Source organism: Capsicum annuum, chromosome 2, assembly GCF_002878395.1.
Source record: "Capsicum annuum cultivar UCD-10X-F1 chromosome 2, UCD10Xv1.1, whole genome shotgun sequence".
NCBI classification, from domain to species: domain Eukaryota; kingdom Viridiplantae; phylum Streptophyta; class Magnoliopsida; order Solanales; family Solanaceae; genus Capsicum; species Capsicum annuum.
Window position 1 is genome coordinate 77,878,012 of NC_061112.1, and position 18,588 is coordinate 77,896,599.

The 18,588-nt window shown below is 32.1% G+C and overlaps 1 protein-coding gene across 7 annotated transcripts; it reads right to left on the reverse strand.

The window, feature by feature from the left end:
* Window positions 1-443: 443 nt before the first annotated feature.
* On the reverse strand, window positions 444-13,072 carry LOC107858594. 7 transcript variants are annotated; one of them, XM_047406366.1, is made up of 11 exons: window positions 12,707-13,072; window positions 11,825-12,004; window positions 11,513-11,578; window positions 11,239-11,377; window positions 5,686-5,781; window positions 5,376-5,582; window positions 5,119-5,285; window positions 4,787-5,026; window positions 2,104-2,191; window positions 1,781-1,996; window positions 444-793 (listed from the first exon to the last, which is right to left on the reverse strand). In XM_047406366.1, exons 7-11 carry the CDS (start codon window positions 5,227-5,229, stop codon window positions 759-761), a joined length of 690 nt encoding a protein of 229 aa, XP_047262322.1. In that variant the 5' UTR covers window positions 5,230-5,285; window positions 5,376-5,582; window positions 5,686-5,781; window positions 11,239-11,377; window positions 11,513-11,578; window positions 11,825-12,004; window positions 12,707-13,072; the 3' UTR covers window positions 444-758. The 7 variants fall into 7 exon arrangements, with proteins under 7 accessions (XP_047262322.1, XP_047262324.1, XP_016558809.1 ...); XM_047406368.1 differs by lacking the exon at window positions 11,825-12,004 and having other exon boundaries at window positions 11,239-11,373; XM_016703323.2 differs by lacking the exon at window positions 11,825-12,004.
* Between the last annotated feature and the right edge of the window lie 5,516 nt (window positions 13,073-18,588).

The following is an 18,588-nucleotide window of genomic DNA, read 5'->3' on the forward strand; positions in this document are numbered from 1 at the left end:
TATTTTTAAAATAATGACTAAATATTATTTAGAGTGTCTAAACTCTGGTTGTTATTAATTTAGACCATCTCAATTTATACAAAAAGACTAAATAATATACATTTAAATGAGGGAAGATATTTTTGTAAGCAAACTGAGCCGACGTACATCTAATTTTTCTACTTATTTATTTGTAACGACGATTTATCATGTTCCTCTTAATTAACTACACTTTTTCATCTTCAAAATTTTTTGTTATACTTTTTAAAAAAATTGTACTTAATAAAATAACATGCGCATAATAATTATTTTTTACATACATTTATTCTTAATTAACGTCTTGATTCGCATGCAACGCACGTACCCTAAGCTAGTATTGGAAAGGCTGAATTTTGAAAAATCAAAATTGTTCTTTATCGATGGACCTAGCGGGATCAAAAAAATACTCCTATATTGCACAATACTTGCAAATATCAGATCGAGAGGCATGATAGTATAAGCAGCAACAAGAAGTGGTGTAGCTACAGCTATTTTATCAACAGGTCATACATCACATTCTAGATTTGAGATACCATTTTAGACAACTAATACAACAATCACACATGTCAAAGCAAAGTGGTGGAACTAAATTGATTAAAAAAGCCAAGCTGATTACTTGGGAAGAAGTGCCCATGGCCAGCCATCGGATAATTGAAATGATTGATAGGAGCTTCAGAGATATACTGGACACTGATGAACCCTTTGGTGGAAAAAGTAATAGTTATAGGAGGCGATTTTTGTCAGGTACTGCCAGTAATTCCAAAATATACCAAGGCTGAAACGGTAAATGAAAATTTGGTCAAATCGAACTTGTGGTGCCGGATGGAAAGAAATTAAACCAACAAGAGATATGAGGGAACGAATAGATCCATCTTTTAGTGAATTCTTATTACGTATAGCTAAATGGGAGGATCCTTCAATAAGAGATGATTTGATACTTCTTTCAAACAACTGGTTAATGAAAATAAGAGCAGTAGAACTGGTTAGGATGCCTTAGTAGACCAAATATTCCCATAACTGAATAAAAATGCAATTTGTACAAAATACATGATAGAACGAGTTATCCTATTTAGCAAAAATGAACATTCTAGATTTTCTGGTGAAAGCAAAACATTTCTTAGTTTCGACTCTGCAGAGGATGCTACCAACAATTACTATCAGAAAGATTACTTAAATACACTAACACCAACTGCACAGGTTTGCTCTTAATTATTTAATAATATACAATTGTATTTTAGAATCAAATTTCCTGTAAACATAAAAGTATGTATGATTCATAGAATGGATTACACAAAAGAGATTCTTACTATTAGTTATGAAGTTAAGATATACTTTTCTACGTGACCAACCAAAGACTGCTTTGAAATCCTGTCCTTAAATTTTGGGATATTTATGAAGAAAGACCGGGAAGAAGCAGGTTGGGAAGCAAGCAGATCTACACTTAATTGGTTTGGTGGTATGGCAGAATAAAGTGCATTGGGGTTAAAAACTATATATGTGTTGAGCACATTATAGATAAAGTCAAAACATTACTTTGTGTGTAAATTCATACCATTCCAAATGAAAGTCTCTTGCTATTTAAGCACCATAGTAGTCGGCTTTTCCTCTTATCAAAGGTTCATACCAAATAAAATTTGACAAAATATCAAATTTTTCTTTCTATTTTGCATGTTATTGCATTAAAAAAACAAGGTTAAAAAGTGACTGTCAATTCAAACAAAAAGGAAAGCAAAAAAAGAAGAAAAAAATCTTACTTAGATACCTTTTACAGTATCTTTGTGTTGCAGAAGCATGACATAAGATGAGATTATGGGCAACAGTGTAAGACTCACTTGCAGAGTCCTCTTCTGTGCAATTTCCAAATAGCATCTTTCAGGTGCAAAGTTTCCAGTATCATATACTAAAGCAGCTATCACTCTTGGCTCATTAAATAAGAACCAGTTCTTCACTCTGTCTTGGAACATCTTAAAACAAAAATCTGCATAATCAGCAAAATCTTTCCTGTAAAATTCCTACAACGAAATCATATTATCAAAATAGCATAACAATTATTTCATAGAATAGGGCATGAAGTGATGTACTTACACAACTTCACGGTGCAACCATCCGTTGTACCTATTTTGAAGTGCTTGTGGTAAATCGTAGTGATTAAGATTCGCATACGGGGTAATACCTATAAAAGGTTTACTCAGTTGTCAGTATGGTAGCAAATTATACATATACACAATAAAAATCATAAAAGGCTAATGATTAAACATTCAAAAGAAGAAAAAATGTTACATCTTTCGAGAATATAATCTATCAACCTGTTATAATTAGCAATTCTGTTCTAGTTCACTTTACCAGTTCCATCTACATTAAGATACAAAACTAAATTATCGCATATTCTTGAAAAATTGCTAAGATTAAACTTAGGAGCCGAAGATAAAGTAGTTAAATTACTAGGGAATATCCTGGATCAAGAGATTGAGAAACGACATGCATCAAAGTTCATCCATGCCATTAGATTAACATCTTCCTATAATCCATTAATGCAGCATAATGTGATGCCCCGCGTCACCGTCCATTAAAATTCCCGCGTCTTGGGGATTTTTCTGAGCTTGAAGAGGCTTCCACAAAGTCAAACATGGAAGCCACCTCACAAGCAGCTTTAAGAGGTAAAAGAGAAAAGCATGGGACGAATTTATTATGCCTTGGAGCTTTGTTACAGCAACTGGATAGCACAAATTTATTATGCCTTGGAGCTTTGTTACAGCAACTGGATAGCAACGGAGCTGGAACAAGGTAGCTTGATAGTGACAGCTCACTAGTGGATAGAGTTGTTTATGCCATTTCAAAAAAAAATTGACTAGCTTTGTCTAGAGTATTTGTGAGGATCATTTTCATACATTTAATGAGTCTGTGACATTGTAGACTTTATATACAGCTTGTAAGCCCTCATGGGAAGATTCATTCATGTATTTTTCTTGTCTTAGAAATATATCAAAAATTGGCTTTTTGGCCTCCCAAAAGACTTGTCTTAATTAATTGCTTTCCTTTGTGCTTGTTTGTGTGAATGTTCTTAGTTTTCTTGGGACTAATTTCATGAGTTGAGGACTGAGTTTAGCATAGCATTTCATCTAGTGAAACATTCCGCAGGCTCCTAGAAATTAGGTCTGTGACAAGTGGTATCAAAGCAACGCTTCAAACATGGCACACGGCAGCGAAGAGGAGGTTCACGATGGAGACAATCAGGTTAAGATGAAGTGTAAGAAGTGGGACAAGAGTAGGAACAAAGATGAGATACAAATTCCAGTAAGTGAGGTCGTAACTACCCTTGAAGATGGTGAAGGATCTGCATCCGGCTCTCTTGATGAGAGAATGGTTAGCACGGAGGATGGTTTGGCTGTTTTGGGCCATCACTTCAAGAGTCTTGAGATCAGCATTAGCACCCTTGAAGCCACGGCTCTTGAAGGGTTGGACAAAGTCAAGGCCGACTTGTCCGTGCATAAGGTGGGGCTAACTAACTTGGAACTCAAGCTTATGAAGGTGTTGTCGGCACTACATGGGGAATTTGACACCAAGATATTCGAGGTATTGGTGGGGTAATCCACTTCGCGGGGGAGAAGTTGCCTCTCTAAAGAAACAACTAGAGTCAGCCCGAGTTCATAGAGCTCATGGTTCCACCGCATATCATCGATGCGCGTATTGAGGCTCTTAAACCCAACGTGTTCAAGGGTGAGAGGAACGCTCAAGACATCGAGAATTTTATATGGAAACTAGGGTCATATTTTGAGCATGTCAAGATTGTTGATGGGGCATCAAGGATCCGGATTGCAACCATGTACTTTAGCGACATCGCAATGTGGTGGTGACATAGGAAAAAGGTGGACATGGAGAGTGGTATTTGCACCATTATGGATTGAGAGTCGTTTAAGGATGAATTGAAGGAGCAATTTTATCCTTAAAATATGGTTGATGAAGCCCAACATAAGTTGAGGGAAGTTAAACAAACTATTTTCATCCACAACTATGTGAGGGAGTTTACAAAGCTCTCTCTTCTTGTTACAAGTTTCAAAAATGAAGACTTGTTATTTTTATTCTTGGATAGCCTCCAAAATTAGGCCAAATGAGAATTACGGGGGTGTACTGTCAAGACAGTGAATGAGGCCATTAAAGTGGAAGAATCCTTGACTAATTTTCATTTTAGTTGCCAAGGCAAAAGACAATTGGAACAAGTCTGTTGCTTCCAAGGTTGATCAAGAGATAGGTGAAAAGATAAGTTTGTTCCCAACAAGGGTCGTGAGTTCAAAGGTGAATGCAATCTGATTTCTTCGTTCTGCAAAAACTACGGGAGAAGAGAAAGGGAGTAACAAACCTCCTAATATATTATTACTGACTCACCTCAAATATTCAGGTTCACAGGTTCAGGAGATACACAATTATATTAGATTGCGCAATTGTGACAAAGTAATGATATTTATTCTTTTTTTAAGTAGCATTAATATGGCGAGACTCATAAAGAGATATTTAGTTGCATCATTCAACAATTATGTTCTATTTCTATTATGTTCTTCAGTTTTATGAATTAAGCACAAATTTTACGAAACAATCAACAACAAAACACTTTATACATTCAGATCAACTTCACTCGAAAATATAATATTTCATAAAAATGAACACATACAGACAACCATAAACTTGGTGATGAAGCAAAAATACTAAAAGCATCTATCATATAACAGATTATGACATGAAGCCTTAAGGTAAAAAGTACATGTATACTCACTGCTTTCTTCAAGGTTGAAAGAGTAAACAAGTTGCTGATACATTGACAATTAAAGTCCTGAAAGGCACCCACTTGAGCAAGCCTGGTTTTTCTAAACCACATCCATATAGTTGTGCTAACACATCCTAGCTTATCCAATTTTGATGCATCAGTTTTAAATTTGATGATATGCTGACCTAAGCACCCCAATGAACCTGTGTTATGAACCCAAAAGTTCCTGGCCCCTAAGTCATACAATTCCTGTGATGTCAAAGAGGAAGCATAAATGAGTTTAGAACTTGCGATTAATTATCAATTCAAAAATTCTGCAATTTTCTGTTATAAAAATTGACCTTGAGACCATCTTCAAATTTTGAAAGAATAATTGAAATTGAAGCTAGAATTTGATCCAATGTCTTGGAGTAAAATCCACCAACAAGATTATTCTGGCCTATGTCCAACATATATAGACCTTTCTGAAAAAAATCTTGAGCTGTATTGTACTTATCATACTTCCTGGCTACAAAGAAAATCAAATTATATCTCACTAGTTATAGGATTATGATGTGTTTAAATGAGCACTGATAATCAGAAACATGATCAAACTTACTCTTTGCTTGAATTTCAAAAACTCGATTCTTGAACCTGAGAAACTGAGCAACTTGAATCCGAATCCCAAATAAAAAAGGGCTAACGGATGATGTAGTAGTAGATAGTATGTTCGAACCAGCAGCTGCAAATTTGGCTTCTTTTCTAAAACTTGGTGCAGTAATGAAGTCCTAATGTGATTTCAAGAATGGCAAGTCCATTGCATCCACTGCAACAAAAATTCATAACAAAAAATACACATCAATATGAACCCCAAATGAAGACCATCACCTCTCAACAGAAAAAAGGACACATTGAATTGAAAAACTTACTCAAGAAATCGATGGTTAGTCAACCATCACAAAACCTCCCAAATGGACTCTTTAAATAACTTTGCTCATTAGGTGGCTCTAGATGATTGCCAATGCCTACAACAAGGCCTCAAATTTAGTAAATGGTTTAAAATCCTTGTTGTTTCTTATTGTAATACCCCGCAAATTCCTCTTCCAGTCTGAGCCTTAGAGCGTATTCAGTAAAGCGGAAATCCGAGTCTAAAAGTTTCAAAAATATTTTCCTAAGTATGAATTATTTTGAATCGTGTGGTATTTCCCTAATTTCTATGTTTTGTTATGTAGAGCATTGAATAAGCTTTCCATCGATACCAAATTCGCCCAAATTGGACACTCGGGTGAAGAGTTAGAGCTATTTTAGTAAGACAGTGTGCCACTGGCACCTTAGCGCGTCCGAAGCCAGCCAAAATGGCAATCGTCAAAATCCAATGAGCCTCCGCGATTCCACCGCGTCGTAGTATAGTTCCAGTTCCCAACCAAGATGGTAATGTGATTCCACCGCGTCGCACCATCGTGCAGTTTCCCAATTGTCCATTTTTCAGTGAACTGGCGTGATTATGGCGCGTCGCGCCAGCATGAAAAATCGGGATTTTTAGTTTAATTCCAAGGACAAAAAGGGGTTTTTTCCAACCCCTATATATACCCCTTTACACGAGAATTGGCCTCATTTTCTCTCTTTCCACTCCAAAAATTAGGGTTTTCAAAAAATTAAAATCTCCTCTCTTCTTCAAGCAAAAAAATCAAGAAAGATCTAGAGAAATCAAGAATCTCTCTAAAGGCCTTCAAGAAAAGAGTTTCCCCAAGGTATGTAGATGTTGATTCTTGGGTTCCTTTCATCCAAGAAGCTCAAGAACCCTTTTTAAAACTTCAAGATTTTTATGTTTACGAGATTCCATGATTTGTATGAGTTGAAATTGATGTTCCTTGTGATGTTGATTTTTGATTCATGTTTGTGTAAAAGATTTATGAGCTTTGACCCTAGTATGTGGAATTTATGTGATATGTTCATGGTATTTGGTTGTAGAAATGGTTGAATAAGTGAAGCATGTCCCCCATAGGTTTGATAAAGAGCTTAGGTGAAGCATAAGAGCCATTGTAGTATGTTGAAGATGAAACCCCAAATTGTGAGTTAGTTTATGCATGCCTAGTGTTTGATAAAATGCCCAAGTGGATGAATTATTCCATGATAGTGGGAAATCCCCAAATAAGTATGAACCCATGCATGTCTAGTGTTTGTTGAAGGACCTTAGTGAACAAGCGGACATTTAATGGTAGTAAATTCCCCAATTATGTGCTCTTTGATATATGCTAAGCTTTTAATACATGCCAAGTAGTTAGCAAGTAAGTTAAGACATGATAGTATTAAGTTTTCCCCAAATCATTTGATGTCCAAATACATGTCAAGATTGATTTAGGTGTGAAGTACTTGAGGAAAGACCTTGTTGAATGGAGTATGATCTAGTAGCATGTTTCCCTACGCTATTACATGTTTATGATCCCTAAATGCTTGAAGTGATTTCTTAGTGATTGTGAGGATAAACATATGATATGATTCCTAAATACTTGAAGAGATGCTTTAATGATAATGATGATGAATGTATGACTGTGATGATGAATGAATGATTGTGATGACGATAATGAATGAATGGTTGTGATGATGGAGGAATGATTATACTTCATTTTATGTTATCGAGTCCTGGGGGTATTTATACCCAACAATTTAACTGTTGTCTAGAGCCCGTGTCAGTTTCACGATAATTTCAGTCGAGCCATGATTCTTAGAACTCAGTAAGTTATAGAACTCTGTATCTTCAGACAATTACAAAACGTAAGAAAGCTCAGAAATCTCTGTAATCTCCGTATAGCTAGTAATCTAGCCTCAGTCCTGTAATCAACTCAGATCCAATAGTATGCAAGTGTTCAATTTTAATCTCGGAAGTGACCGAATAATCTATTCAAGATCTGTATCATCAGTCAGATACCGTAATTCAATACCATTTCCGTCAGTTACGGAACTAAGTGATCTTAGCCTAGCTCAGTTAGATCTTTGATAAACATGATTAGTATCAGATTCAGTTTAGTTGTGTTCAGCTAAGAATTCAGTCAAAGTCTTTTAGTTGGGAGTAGAAACTAGCACCGAGCGAGGGAAGGAATAGCGGCTCCTCCTGTCAGCGAGAGAGAGGCCGGAGTCGTTAGTAGCAATCCCTGACCTCCAAAACTGCGTAGCCAGCGCAGGATACAGGAGTCACCGTCAGGAAAAGGCTGTCACCTCCAGAGAGAGAGTATTTGACTATTATATTGCCTTAGGTTGACTTCCTGGTAAGGGTCATCCGCTAGAGAGGATTGACCAGAGAGAGGTCTCTACCCGTGGCACGGTATTGACACCCTTCTAGCTGGTGTTACAGGTTGGAACCCACCTGTGGTAGGTCGGGGCATGTCGGTTAAGTAACTACTTCCCACAGTTTCAGTTACAGTCTCAGTTTCAATATCAATCTTCAGAAATCAGGACTGTCAAATACAGTCATCTATCATTATGAGGAACTCAGATAGTTCCATTGATTCATGGACCATCCCATCAGATAGACTTGATCTCATATACAGTTATTTGATATCATATTCAGAGATATGTCGCCAGATAGGCTTGATTCACAGTCTCAGATTCTATTGAGTATCCTTGTTGTCAGATTCAGATATATCATATTTCTTATCATTGATAATAGTTTTTGAAATCATCCGTTAGAGAGGTTGATCGCAAATCCTGTCAGTCGAAAGCAGTAAAGCTCATAATTCAGTCCTTGATATAAGTGCATCCAGATCCTCAGTTATCAGTATCAGATGAATCAGTTATTCAATATCTCAGTGTCAGTAGTGAGTTCAGTCTGCGGTAAAGTGGTATCCGAGTTTTAGTATCTAGAGTTGTGATGATTGTGATTATGGTCTGTGCATTCATGTATGTGTTCTCGTACGACATTTTCATGATTATTCAGTTTAGATATTATGCACGCATGAGCCTTTGCATTTAGCCTTACCTCGTATACATACTCAGTACATCCCTATACTGACGCATTTGCGGTATGGGGTTTTATTTGGCACCATAGGTTCAGAGGCACAGGACCCAGAGTTTCCTCAGCAGTTCAGTCCCAGTCAGCAGCAGTAGTCGTAGTAGTGAATTCTCTTCTTTCGAGAACAAATCTCAGTTTACTATTATGGCATCAGACTTTGTTTATATTTTCAGTAGACGGAGTTAGTTGGGGACATGTCCCATCAACTCCACAGTTCAGAGAGTTTAGAGGTTTTCCAGATAGATGTATTGACATTTAGTTTTCATTTTTTGAGTATGTATAGATGTGTTGAACCTTATGGCCAGTTTTCGCATTTATTTCAGATAATAAGCAGTGTACAGGTACAGATATCAGAAAAGGGTTAGCTTGTGGTCCTTCGGAGTCATAAGCACTGTGTGACGTCTCGGGATGGGATCTCGGGGCGCTACACTTATTTAAAGTGACAGGAGGAAAATGCTAACCAAAATGTCTTTAAAATGGGCCACATAAGACATCAAATGCTCACTGGTCCAACAAGAGTAAAGTGACACCATATTACATAAATAGAACCACCATCTCTAACAAGTGAACAAGTTACTACATACAACTAATAGGAATATGTGAACAACAAATAAGATCATCTCTTTGGAGTAGTCAATAGAATCAGCTAGCCATGAGATTCGGAGGAAATTGTGCTCAGCTCAGAAATTTAAGTTCTGTACGGACAGAAATAAAAGTGTTACATTTAAATTGATGCTAACAAGTAGAGGTAAATACTACATAAACAGAAATAAAAGTGCTACAATTAAATTGATGCTAATAAGAAGTAGAGGTAAATAGTATGATACCATATACATGATTTCTACTGTCAATGATACAAGGCAAGAAAGAGGAAAAAGATAAAGCAATTTGACATCAAAGAAGCACGACCTAGGCTCATCAACAAGGTAAGTACAACATCTTATATTTTAGAAAACTAAGAATTATTGAAACCATCCATGCAATTCATAATGGATTATATGGACAAGAACTTACAGGTTCCGGCCACGGAAAAAAAATAGCATAATCTTTAACACCAAATAAAGCAGCACATGCATAAATAAATTTGGAGATATTTCAAGAAACAATGCAACTAACATTGTCAAAGACCCAGTGTTGTCAAAGGCGCACTTAAGTCCTGAAGCAATATTCAAAACGTGTTTAGTGTTTCAAGTTGCCTAATATGTGCTTCAGTGTCGTCATCAAGGTTCTAATTAATATTTTTCCTTCTCAATGCCTCTTCTTAAGAGACAACACAGTTGATATTTTATTTATTGTAATTCTTTTTGAATTTCCTTGCTCATATCTTTGTCATTAATACAAAATCATAGATGAATCGAACAAAAATATTTACGGAGAATTCTAAAACCTTAATGAAAAGAGATAAAAACACAATCACAGAAACACTAAAGTATGTTATTCTAAAGTAGTCTTCTGTTGTGCATCAGGTATGTGCCATAGTTTTCAATAGAAGAAATAACAAATACTAAAGTAGTAGATATCCAGACAAGACCATAAATGAAATATGCAATAATATGAGAATGAAGAACAATATTAGAAAGTGAGAAATTTAGGAACTCTAATAAGTAAAGGCAAGAACACCAGTAACACATTATAAGGACATAGAAGATAGTAAATAAAGAAAAAAAAAGGACACATTATTGAATTGCTACTATACAACAATACAACATCATATCTAATAGAATGTGCACCAGCAACTTGAGAGGCTCCAGAACTGAAAGAAAATGTTATTTTCATTAACTATATATTGAGATTTTTTATTTTTATGAAAAGGAGGGACACAGATACTATAGATTACTACATTTAAAAAAAGCATGCGGTGTTAAAACAAACGGTTAGCAATTGAAACACCAATATGCTAGGTCACATTCTCCTGATCAATAAAGAGCACTTAATTTTGATTTTCCAGAAGAGTTACATACCAAAGAGCTCTATGGATAAGAGGATTAAAGAAATTCCAAAAACAAATATTAATTGATACATAAAGAGCACTTAACATTTTTTGATCTCTCAAAATAGGTACATACCAACAAGCTCGACAGATAAGAGGTTTAGAGCGAATTCATAAAACTAATATTAGTTGATGCACCAACTCCGCTAGTCTCCTCCTTCACTTATCCCACAACTCTTGTGAAGATCTCCCCCAACTGATATTATCATGAAAATGCCGAATAAGTTATGGGGTTGTGGCAAAGATCTCATGTTTACGTATTTTTTTCTGTTAACAAATACCATTACTAGCATACCTCAAGAATGAAATTAGTTGGTATTTTTCATAGACCTGAAAGATCTGGAGCAGAATGTTTTTCTTGTACAACAAGCATCTAAAGCAATCATTTCTTGAGGTCAAGGGACTATAAATGCTAACGCAGTCAGCTTAATATTATGGCATCTTATATATAGGAATTAGGAGTGTCTTTTAAAAGTTGTGTACCTCATTTTTGTCGTTGATCACAATACTTCCAACTCCAACTTGATGAGACACACTAAAAGGAAGCATGTAGGAATGATCAGAAAGATAATATGTCGTAATGAGATATCCTCTCTCTGTGTTGATGGTATTCAAAACCTTCCTGTGTAATTAGTCACTTTAGTATTTGAGTTAAAGGAAGAGATAGAATCAAAAGCTAAAGGGACATGTTATAGACTTTGTTCTTCAGACTGCGAAAGCAAAAAAGTTAGTTAGATTTTTGATATATAGTTTATACCTTTATTGCAATAAGAACTAGATCATAGTTCTCAATCGGTAGTTTAAGTCAAACTCTCTTTTTCCCCTGCAGCACAACGTTAATTAGAATTAGGTGTTCCATGAACAATAAAAACATATTTATATCTGAAGAAAAATTTGGACAGGTGGTGCCAAGTTCGTCTCCAATAACAAGTACTTTGGAAATAGGACAAGCCAAAAACACATGAAAATGCAATGGCTTCCTCATAATCAGTAACAACATAAAGATAAATGTTCATCTATGTCACAATGTAGTTTTTTCTTTATTTGTTGGTAGTAATTGCAAAGTTACTGGTAAAGTTGCTGCCATGTGACTAGGAGGTCACGAGTTCAAGTCTTGGAAACAGCCTCTGGCAAAAATGCAAGGTAAGGTTGCGTACAATACACCCTTGTGGTGGGGGCCTTCCCCGGACCCTGCGCATAGCGAAAGTTTTAGTGCACCGACCTGCCTTTTTTTAATTGCAACATTATCCTGCATTTATATCATCAACTATGCCTCAATCCTCATACATAATTCAGACCAACTATATTAATTATCAGCATCCACCCCATTATATTGAAGCCAATTCCACTTCGACAATGTAGCACGCATCCAAGTAGCACATCCCAATAAATAGTAACCAGATGTTTAATCATAGTCAGCTATTTTTACACATGCAGTCTACATACCGCGACACAGCTTTTTAATCCGTACTTGGAACTGGCTCATATAGTCACAATTCAAAACTCTTCATGCATATGTTTTTTCTTAAATTAATGATGTATAAATTAGGTTACGCATCTCAACTATTTTACCAAGTATCTTCTATCTCCCAATAATTTATGTAGACAATATTTTCCTTTAACAACTTTTTATCTGCTTCTATTTAGTACCTTAAATTCAAGTATCTCAACTGACATGCAAATATCAAGCTATTCAAAATTGGCAAGATTAAGTATACCTGACACGTATTATATGTGAAGCTATACTAATTAAGTAATTATCCAGCACCACCGAAGAATCCACTTTGAAATACTCAAAACCAAGTCAAAATTCCCAAACCAAAATGCTTATTTAAACACTACACACCAATGCAAACTCGCAAAAGAGATATTAACAACTACACGTCAAGAAATCAACCCCTTAATCTCAGTTAATCGAGACAAATCGAGGTTGAGGAAAGAGAGAGCTCACCTTGAATATGGACAATCGATAGAGACAACGCGTGGGAGAATAAATGTTAAAACGCATTGAGAAATTGAAGATCCTAAGCTCAAAATTGCTTATTTCTTTCATCGATCGACACAAGAGCTCCAACATAACTCACCATTTTGGAGAAGAGAAACAACATAACAAAGAATCTATTTTGGAACAGCAAGGAAGCTATCACCAAAAATCATTTTTCGCAAATAAACTCTGAATATAGCGAAATGAAACAATGCTAGAGGCAGAAAACTTATACAAAAAAATAAACTCTGAATATAGCGAAATGAAACAATGCTAGAGGCAGAAAACTTATAAAAAAAATAAAGATGTTCATGAGAAGACAATAAAGCTTTGGAGTTCAGACAAAGTACTAATAATATTTATTTACTTTCCTATTTGATTTTTCTCTGTGTATTTTAAATTATTGGACCTTTTGGGTTTGGGCCATACTTTATCATTTTACTTTTCAAAATGCATGTTTATATAAATAAAATTATAAAGTTTAGTCTAAATTTTATTCTCTTCTTATTAATTTATATGAAGTATTTTAAATGTGTACAAAATTTTAATACTAATTGTTATGATTTATGTTTTAAATTAAATTATATATTTTTTGTTATTATAAATCATCTCATTATGGATAAAATGAAATTTTTAATTTATTATTACTAAGTACATAAATGTCTAATTCGTTGGGGATTTAGTAAAAAAAAAAAAAAATTATGTCATATGATTGAAACAGCGGAAATAGAACAAAAACAAAAACATATATGGAAAGTGAAGTGGTAAGAATGACGATTAAAGTAGTATAGGTATGCAATGTTTCAAAGATAATTACATTTTACATAGAGTATAAATATATAGAATTCTAAGAATAAAAATAACTCTTCATAAAAACAACGTTCTTTTAAAAATAGGAAATAAGTATAATGACTAAATTTCTCTTTAAGCAACTACACTTTTTTATCTTGAGAATTTTACGTTGTTTTTAAAAAAAAATTGTACTTAATAAAATAATACACGCACAACTTATATATTTTTTATATATGTTTGTTCTTTAAAAAAAACTCTTGATACACGTGCAATACAGATATCCGAAACTAATTTAGTTATAATTGGGGACATAATTTCTGCTCAACAAAATTGAATATAGATCAACGTTATAAACAAACTCTATAACTTGAACTTGTGCTTCTAACTTTTAAGTAACCAATTTTGCAAAAAATAAATTGTAAATTGATATCAAAGCACAATGGTTATTATACCATAGATACATGTATTAAAACTATATAATATTAAAAAAACAAAGTATCATCAAATTTCTTAAAAATAAAAAGATGAAACCAAAATAAAAAAGAACCAAAATCAGACGAATAAGACAACAAATTAAATACATATTACAACTAATTAATTTGATTTTAATTTCGATAAAGAATAAGACAAATTTTGATAAAATCAGACGAACACCTGACCGTGGCCTACAATACTTATTTTTTTCATTTTTGTTCTTATACTATTACTAGACATTGAAATGCCGTGTTCACCGTGGGTCCAATATATATTATTTTTTATCTTAATTTATGTGACGTAAATATAATTTAGATAGTTAATTATTAAAATAATTTAAATTTTTAATTATTGTGATTTATAATACTTTTTCTTCTATTTCAATTTAAGTGACACTAATATAAGGTCGGGTATCAATTGAATATTTTATATCTTTTATATTTTTAAGTTGTTAAATATGTGATTTATAATGCTTGTGGCATAATTTTTTAATAAAATATTAATACTCTTGTGGACAGTGAAATTTTATTAAATTTAATTTCGTACGAAATTCGGTTTAAATTAAATTCAAAATATATTAGTCCTAAATAAATGTTGCGGATTAATATAATTGAATTAATTATTTAAATTCAAACATATGAATTTAAATAAAGTCCAATATTTATGGGGCTAGTCCATTAATTTGGGCTACAAATAATGAGCTCACTTTGTTAATATTAATCCGCAATATTTATTTAGGACTAATATATTTTGAATTTAATTTAATCTGAATTTCGTACGGAATTAAATTTAATAAAATTTCATTGTCCATACAATGCCCCCTACTTTGAGAGTTGTCGAGATCTTTTGGAGATTAGGCTCGAAAAATAAACTTGATATTTTTTAATTACACAAATTTATGTGCAAATAAAATTAAGATGGACCATAAAATAAACATGTGGGACATGCAAAATCTTTTGCCATGTATAATATATACTAGTTTAATCGCACATGCCTTGCACGTGTAACTTTTGATTATTTAAAATTAAATAAATTAAAGTGCAAAAAGTTCAAATCAGTTGTCAAAGATCTTTCACACTTTTAAACATAACATATATTTTATAATAAGCACATATATATTTTACCACCAAAAATTTTAAGTGGTTAATGAATCATCATTTTTTGCTTTTGATTTTTGTATTAAATTAGGTCGAGGCTATTTATTCTTCGACTGTGTCCAAAGAAGGAATAAACAGGGAAAGGTGAAGAGAAAGTGAGAATGACATTGGTAAGTAGGAGTATAAACTTTGAAGAGTTTTTTTTACCATTTTACTACTTAGCTCAAGTCTCAACACAATTATGAAGAAAAGAAAAGTAAAATTTAAAAAGATATTAAGAAGACTTAGGACTCGTTTAACTATGAAATTTATTGATTTTTTTTCTAAAATTATTTTTCACTTTATATATATATATATATATATATATAGGAAGCGAAGATAAGGGACATTTTTTTTTAATTTATAGGCTTATAAAATTAGTCTTGCAAAATAATTACAAACATCATAGGTGCTTCCAACAACATCGACATTCCAATAGTGACGTACTTATATAAATGAACTAGAAATTTAAATGCCATTAAACAAATCTAGTGTTAAAAGTTTTAAAGAAAATCAAATGTGTTTAAAATTAGAAAAGTATTAAATTAATCAATCCGGTCAAAAAGGAATTGATTTTTTGGAAAAGGTACTTTTAATGGGCTCACAATTCCTCTAAAATTTAAATAATCAATCAAATGTGTTTAATGTGATTTAAATTAGTTGAATTTAAAAGTACTTATATAAGTTAAAAACATTGAAAAGTACTCTAACTATGGTATACAATGTAATAAGACAAATATTTATATAAAAAATTTAATCAACTTTAATAAAAAAAAAAATACATACATGCGGAAGAGAGAAAATTTGAAACTCTTACCATATTAATTTGGACTTATTAATTTGTAAATTATATTCTTCTTACCATATATTTTAGGAATTAATTCTTATCATATGTTTTAGGATTTCTTAAGTTTTAAATTGTATTATTCTCTTACCATATTTTTTAGAACTCTTTAATTATTGAGTTCTCCTAATATATCTTACCATATATTTTTAGGACTCCTTAAATTATTATCAATTTTATAAAAATAATGATATAATAATTGAAGACAAAAAGTGAAAAGACGATTTTATCTAAAGTGGGGTCTTTTAATGAAGGGTAAAATGTTCAATCAATATTTTCAAGGCCTTTCACACTTTTAATATATTATAAATTATAGATATAGATATACATTATAGATACTTTTAATTATTTTTCAACTCTTAAATATTAGAAAAAATAGTGGAACGACTATTTTGTCTGAAGTAAAGACTTTTAATTAAGGGCAAAAAGTTCAAGCAACATTTCTAAGGCCCTTCACACTTTTAATATATTATAGATATAGAATAGATTATAGATATAGATATGAAATAAATATGCATTATTTTTAACCTCCAGTTACATGTTTGATTGCAACTGAAATATAAAACATTAACATTTTTCTGGTGAAACAAACTTGTCAACCTTATTTTAAACTACGAGCTCTTCTTTGTATATGTGCTCTAAAAGGACAAAGTTAGTGAATTTTTAGTAGAAATTAGCTGGAGTGATTGACATTTATCCAATCGTAAACGTTGAGTGAAATTCAAAAATATTAGTGTGAATCAATCAGTATTTTATAAAGAGACAGCTTATATTAAAGTATCAAAATTATTAAACAAAATATAACAATTATTCCCCCCTCCCACCTCAACGTATTTTAACCAGTAATATTAGTCACAATATATTGAAGAAATTTTAATTGGTGCATATGACATTATGGAATTACTACTTATTCAGACTTACAAATGTGCATTACTATTCAATAAAAAGTATTTCAAATAGATATAAAAATTCAACCTACATATAAAACATATGTTGGTAGAGAAATTTTCAAATTACTTCCAGTTCAAATGTATAAAACTATATTAGATGCAATGCTCGAGTTTAAAGTAGATTTATCTTAATTGTGAAGTAGATATTGGTAATGTTGAGTTTTTTCTTCCATTCACTTTCGACAACATCATACGCACTGTTATTCCACACTATCAACTCTCTTTTTTCACTTTTTAATATATTAGTATTAATTTGTTATGTAATTAAGAAAATAGGACGATTAACTTGGATCAATACTGAATTTAGCAAAAGGAAAAAAAAGGATACTAATCTAATCAACAATAAAATCATAAAGTATAGCCTAATAATACAAAATTTGTTGCAAATATAAGTGAAAATACTTGAAAATAAATTGCTAAGAAATTACATATTTCTGGAACCCGCAAATAGAGAAAGAAAAAGGAGAGAAGATATATATAATCAACATATCTTCTTATATGTTTTTATAAGAATACACTATTCAAAACACACATATTTTTATACTTTTGAATCAAACGTGCACCTAGCCAAAACATATTTTATACATTTTGCCTAATCAAGAAAATGAATTTTTAATGTGTCCATTAAAGCATGTGATCTTAGACTTTTATAACTGAGTAAATAAATATGAATATACATTTAATTTCCACAAATTAGCATGATGTAGCGGATTTACTATTACACTCATAATAAAGATAATGATAAACAAATTCAATGTAATAAAAATGAAAATCTGAAATTAAACTTAAAAATCACAAAATTATGTTGGAGATTCAATAACGAAAGTTACTTACAAACATTAAAAATATTTTGTTGTTCTTGATAAATAAAACCACATAAAAGAAAAAAAACAGAACCTGAAAATTAAACAAAAAAATTACGTTAGAAACTCAATAACAAACGCTACTTATAAACAAAAAGGACAATTTATTAGTATCACCAATGAAACTAACGTTAACATGAAATAAAATTAAATAAACGATGTGAACTATAATAAAGAGCTACAAAATAAAGGTTAACCAAATATGCTTTCAAAAGAAAAATTGCTGCAAATTTAATGTACAATAACTATAGAACCCTATTGAAGCTTTTTAAAAAAATAAAAAAAATAAGCAAACAAACAATAGGCATATATAGACTTACGACCCGCATGATCTATTAGGACTTCTCTTTACCGTATGATCTCCTATTCTTCATAATTCAATAGGAATGAACGGTGGTAATTATTTTTAATTCATGTGGAATATAAATATAATTTGATACTACTAATTATGGTGAGAATTTAATGTTTGTTTTCAACTCGAACTTCAAAAACCCAAAAATAAACCGGCTAATTGTAGTAAAATGGGGTTGTACCTAATTTAAATATTACGGTAATACAAATAAATATATTTAATACTATAAAGAAAGATTTTACTATAAATATATTTAATTATTTTTTAACTCTTAAACATTAGAAAAAATTGTAAAATAATGATTTTGTCAAAATTAAAATCTTTTAATGAAGGGCAAAAAGTTCAATCAATATTTCTAAGGGCCTTCACATTTTTAATATATTATAAATATAGATATAGATTATAGATATTTTAGTTTACTAGTATATAATTTAATTC

Excerpts from the sequence above, each read along its gene's own strand:
- LOC107858594 (XM_047406368.1), bottom strand. The coding sequence starts at position 5,229 with ATGTTGGACATAGGCCAGAATAATCTTGTTGGTGGATTTTACTCCAAG. Across the intron at positions 5,027-5,118 it reads AATTTGAAGATGGTCTCAAG|GAATTGTATGACTTAGGGGC; the intron begins GTCAATTTTTAT and ends TTGACATCACAG. Across the intron at positions 1,997-2,103 it reads TGGTTGCACCGTGAAGTTGT|ATTTTTGTTTTAAGATGTTC; the intron begins GTAAGTACATCA and ends CTGATTATGCAG.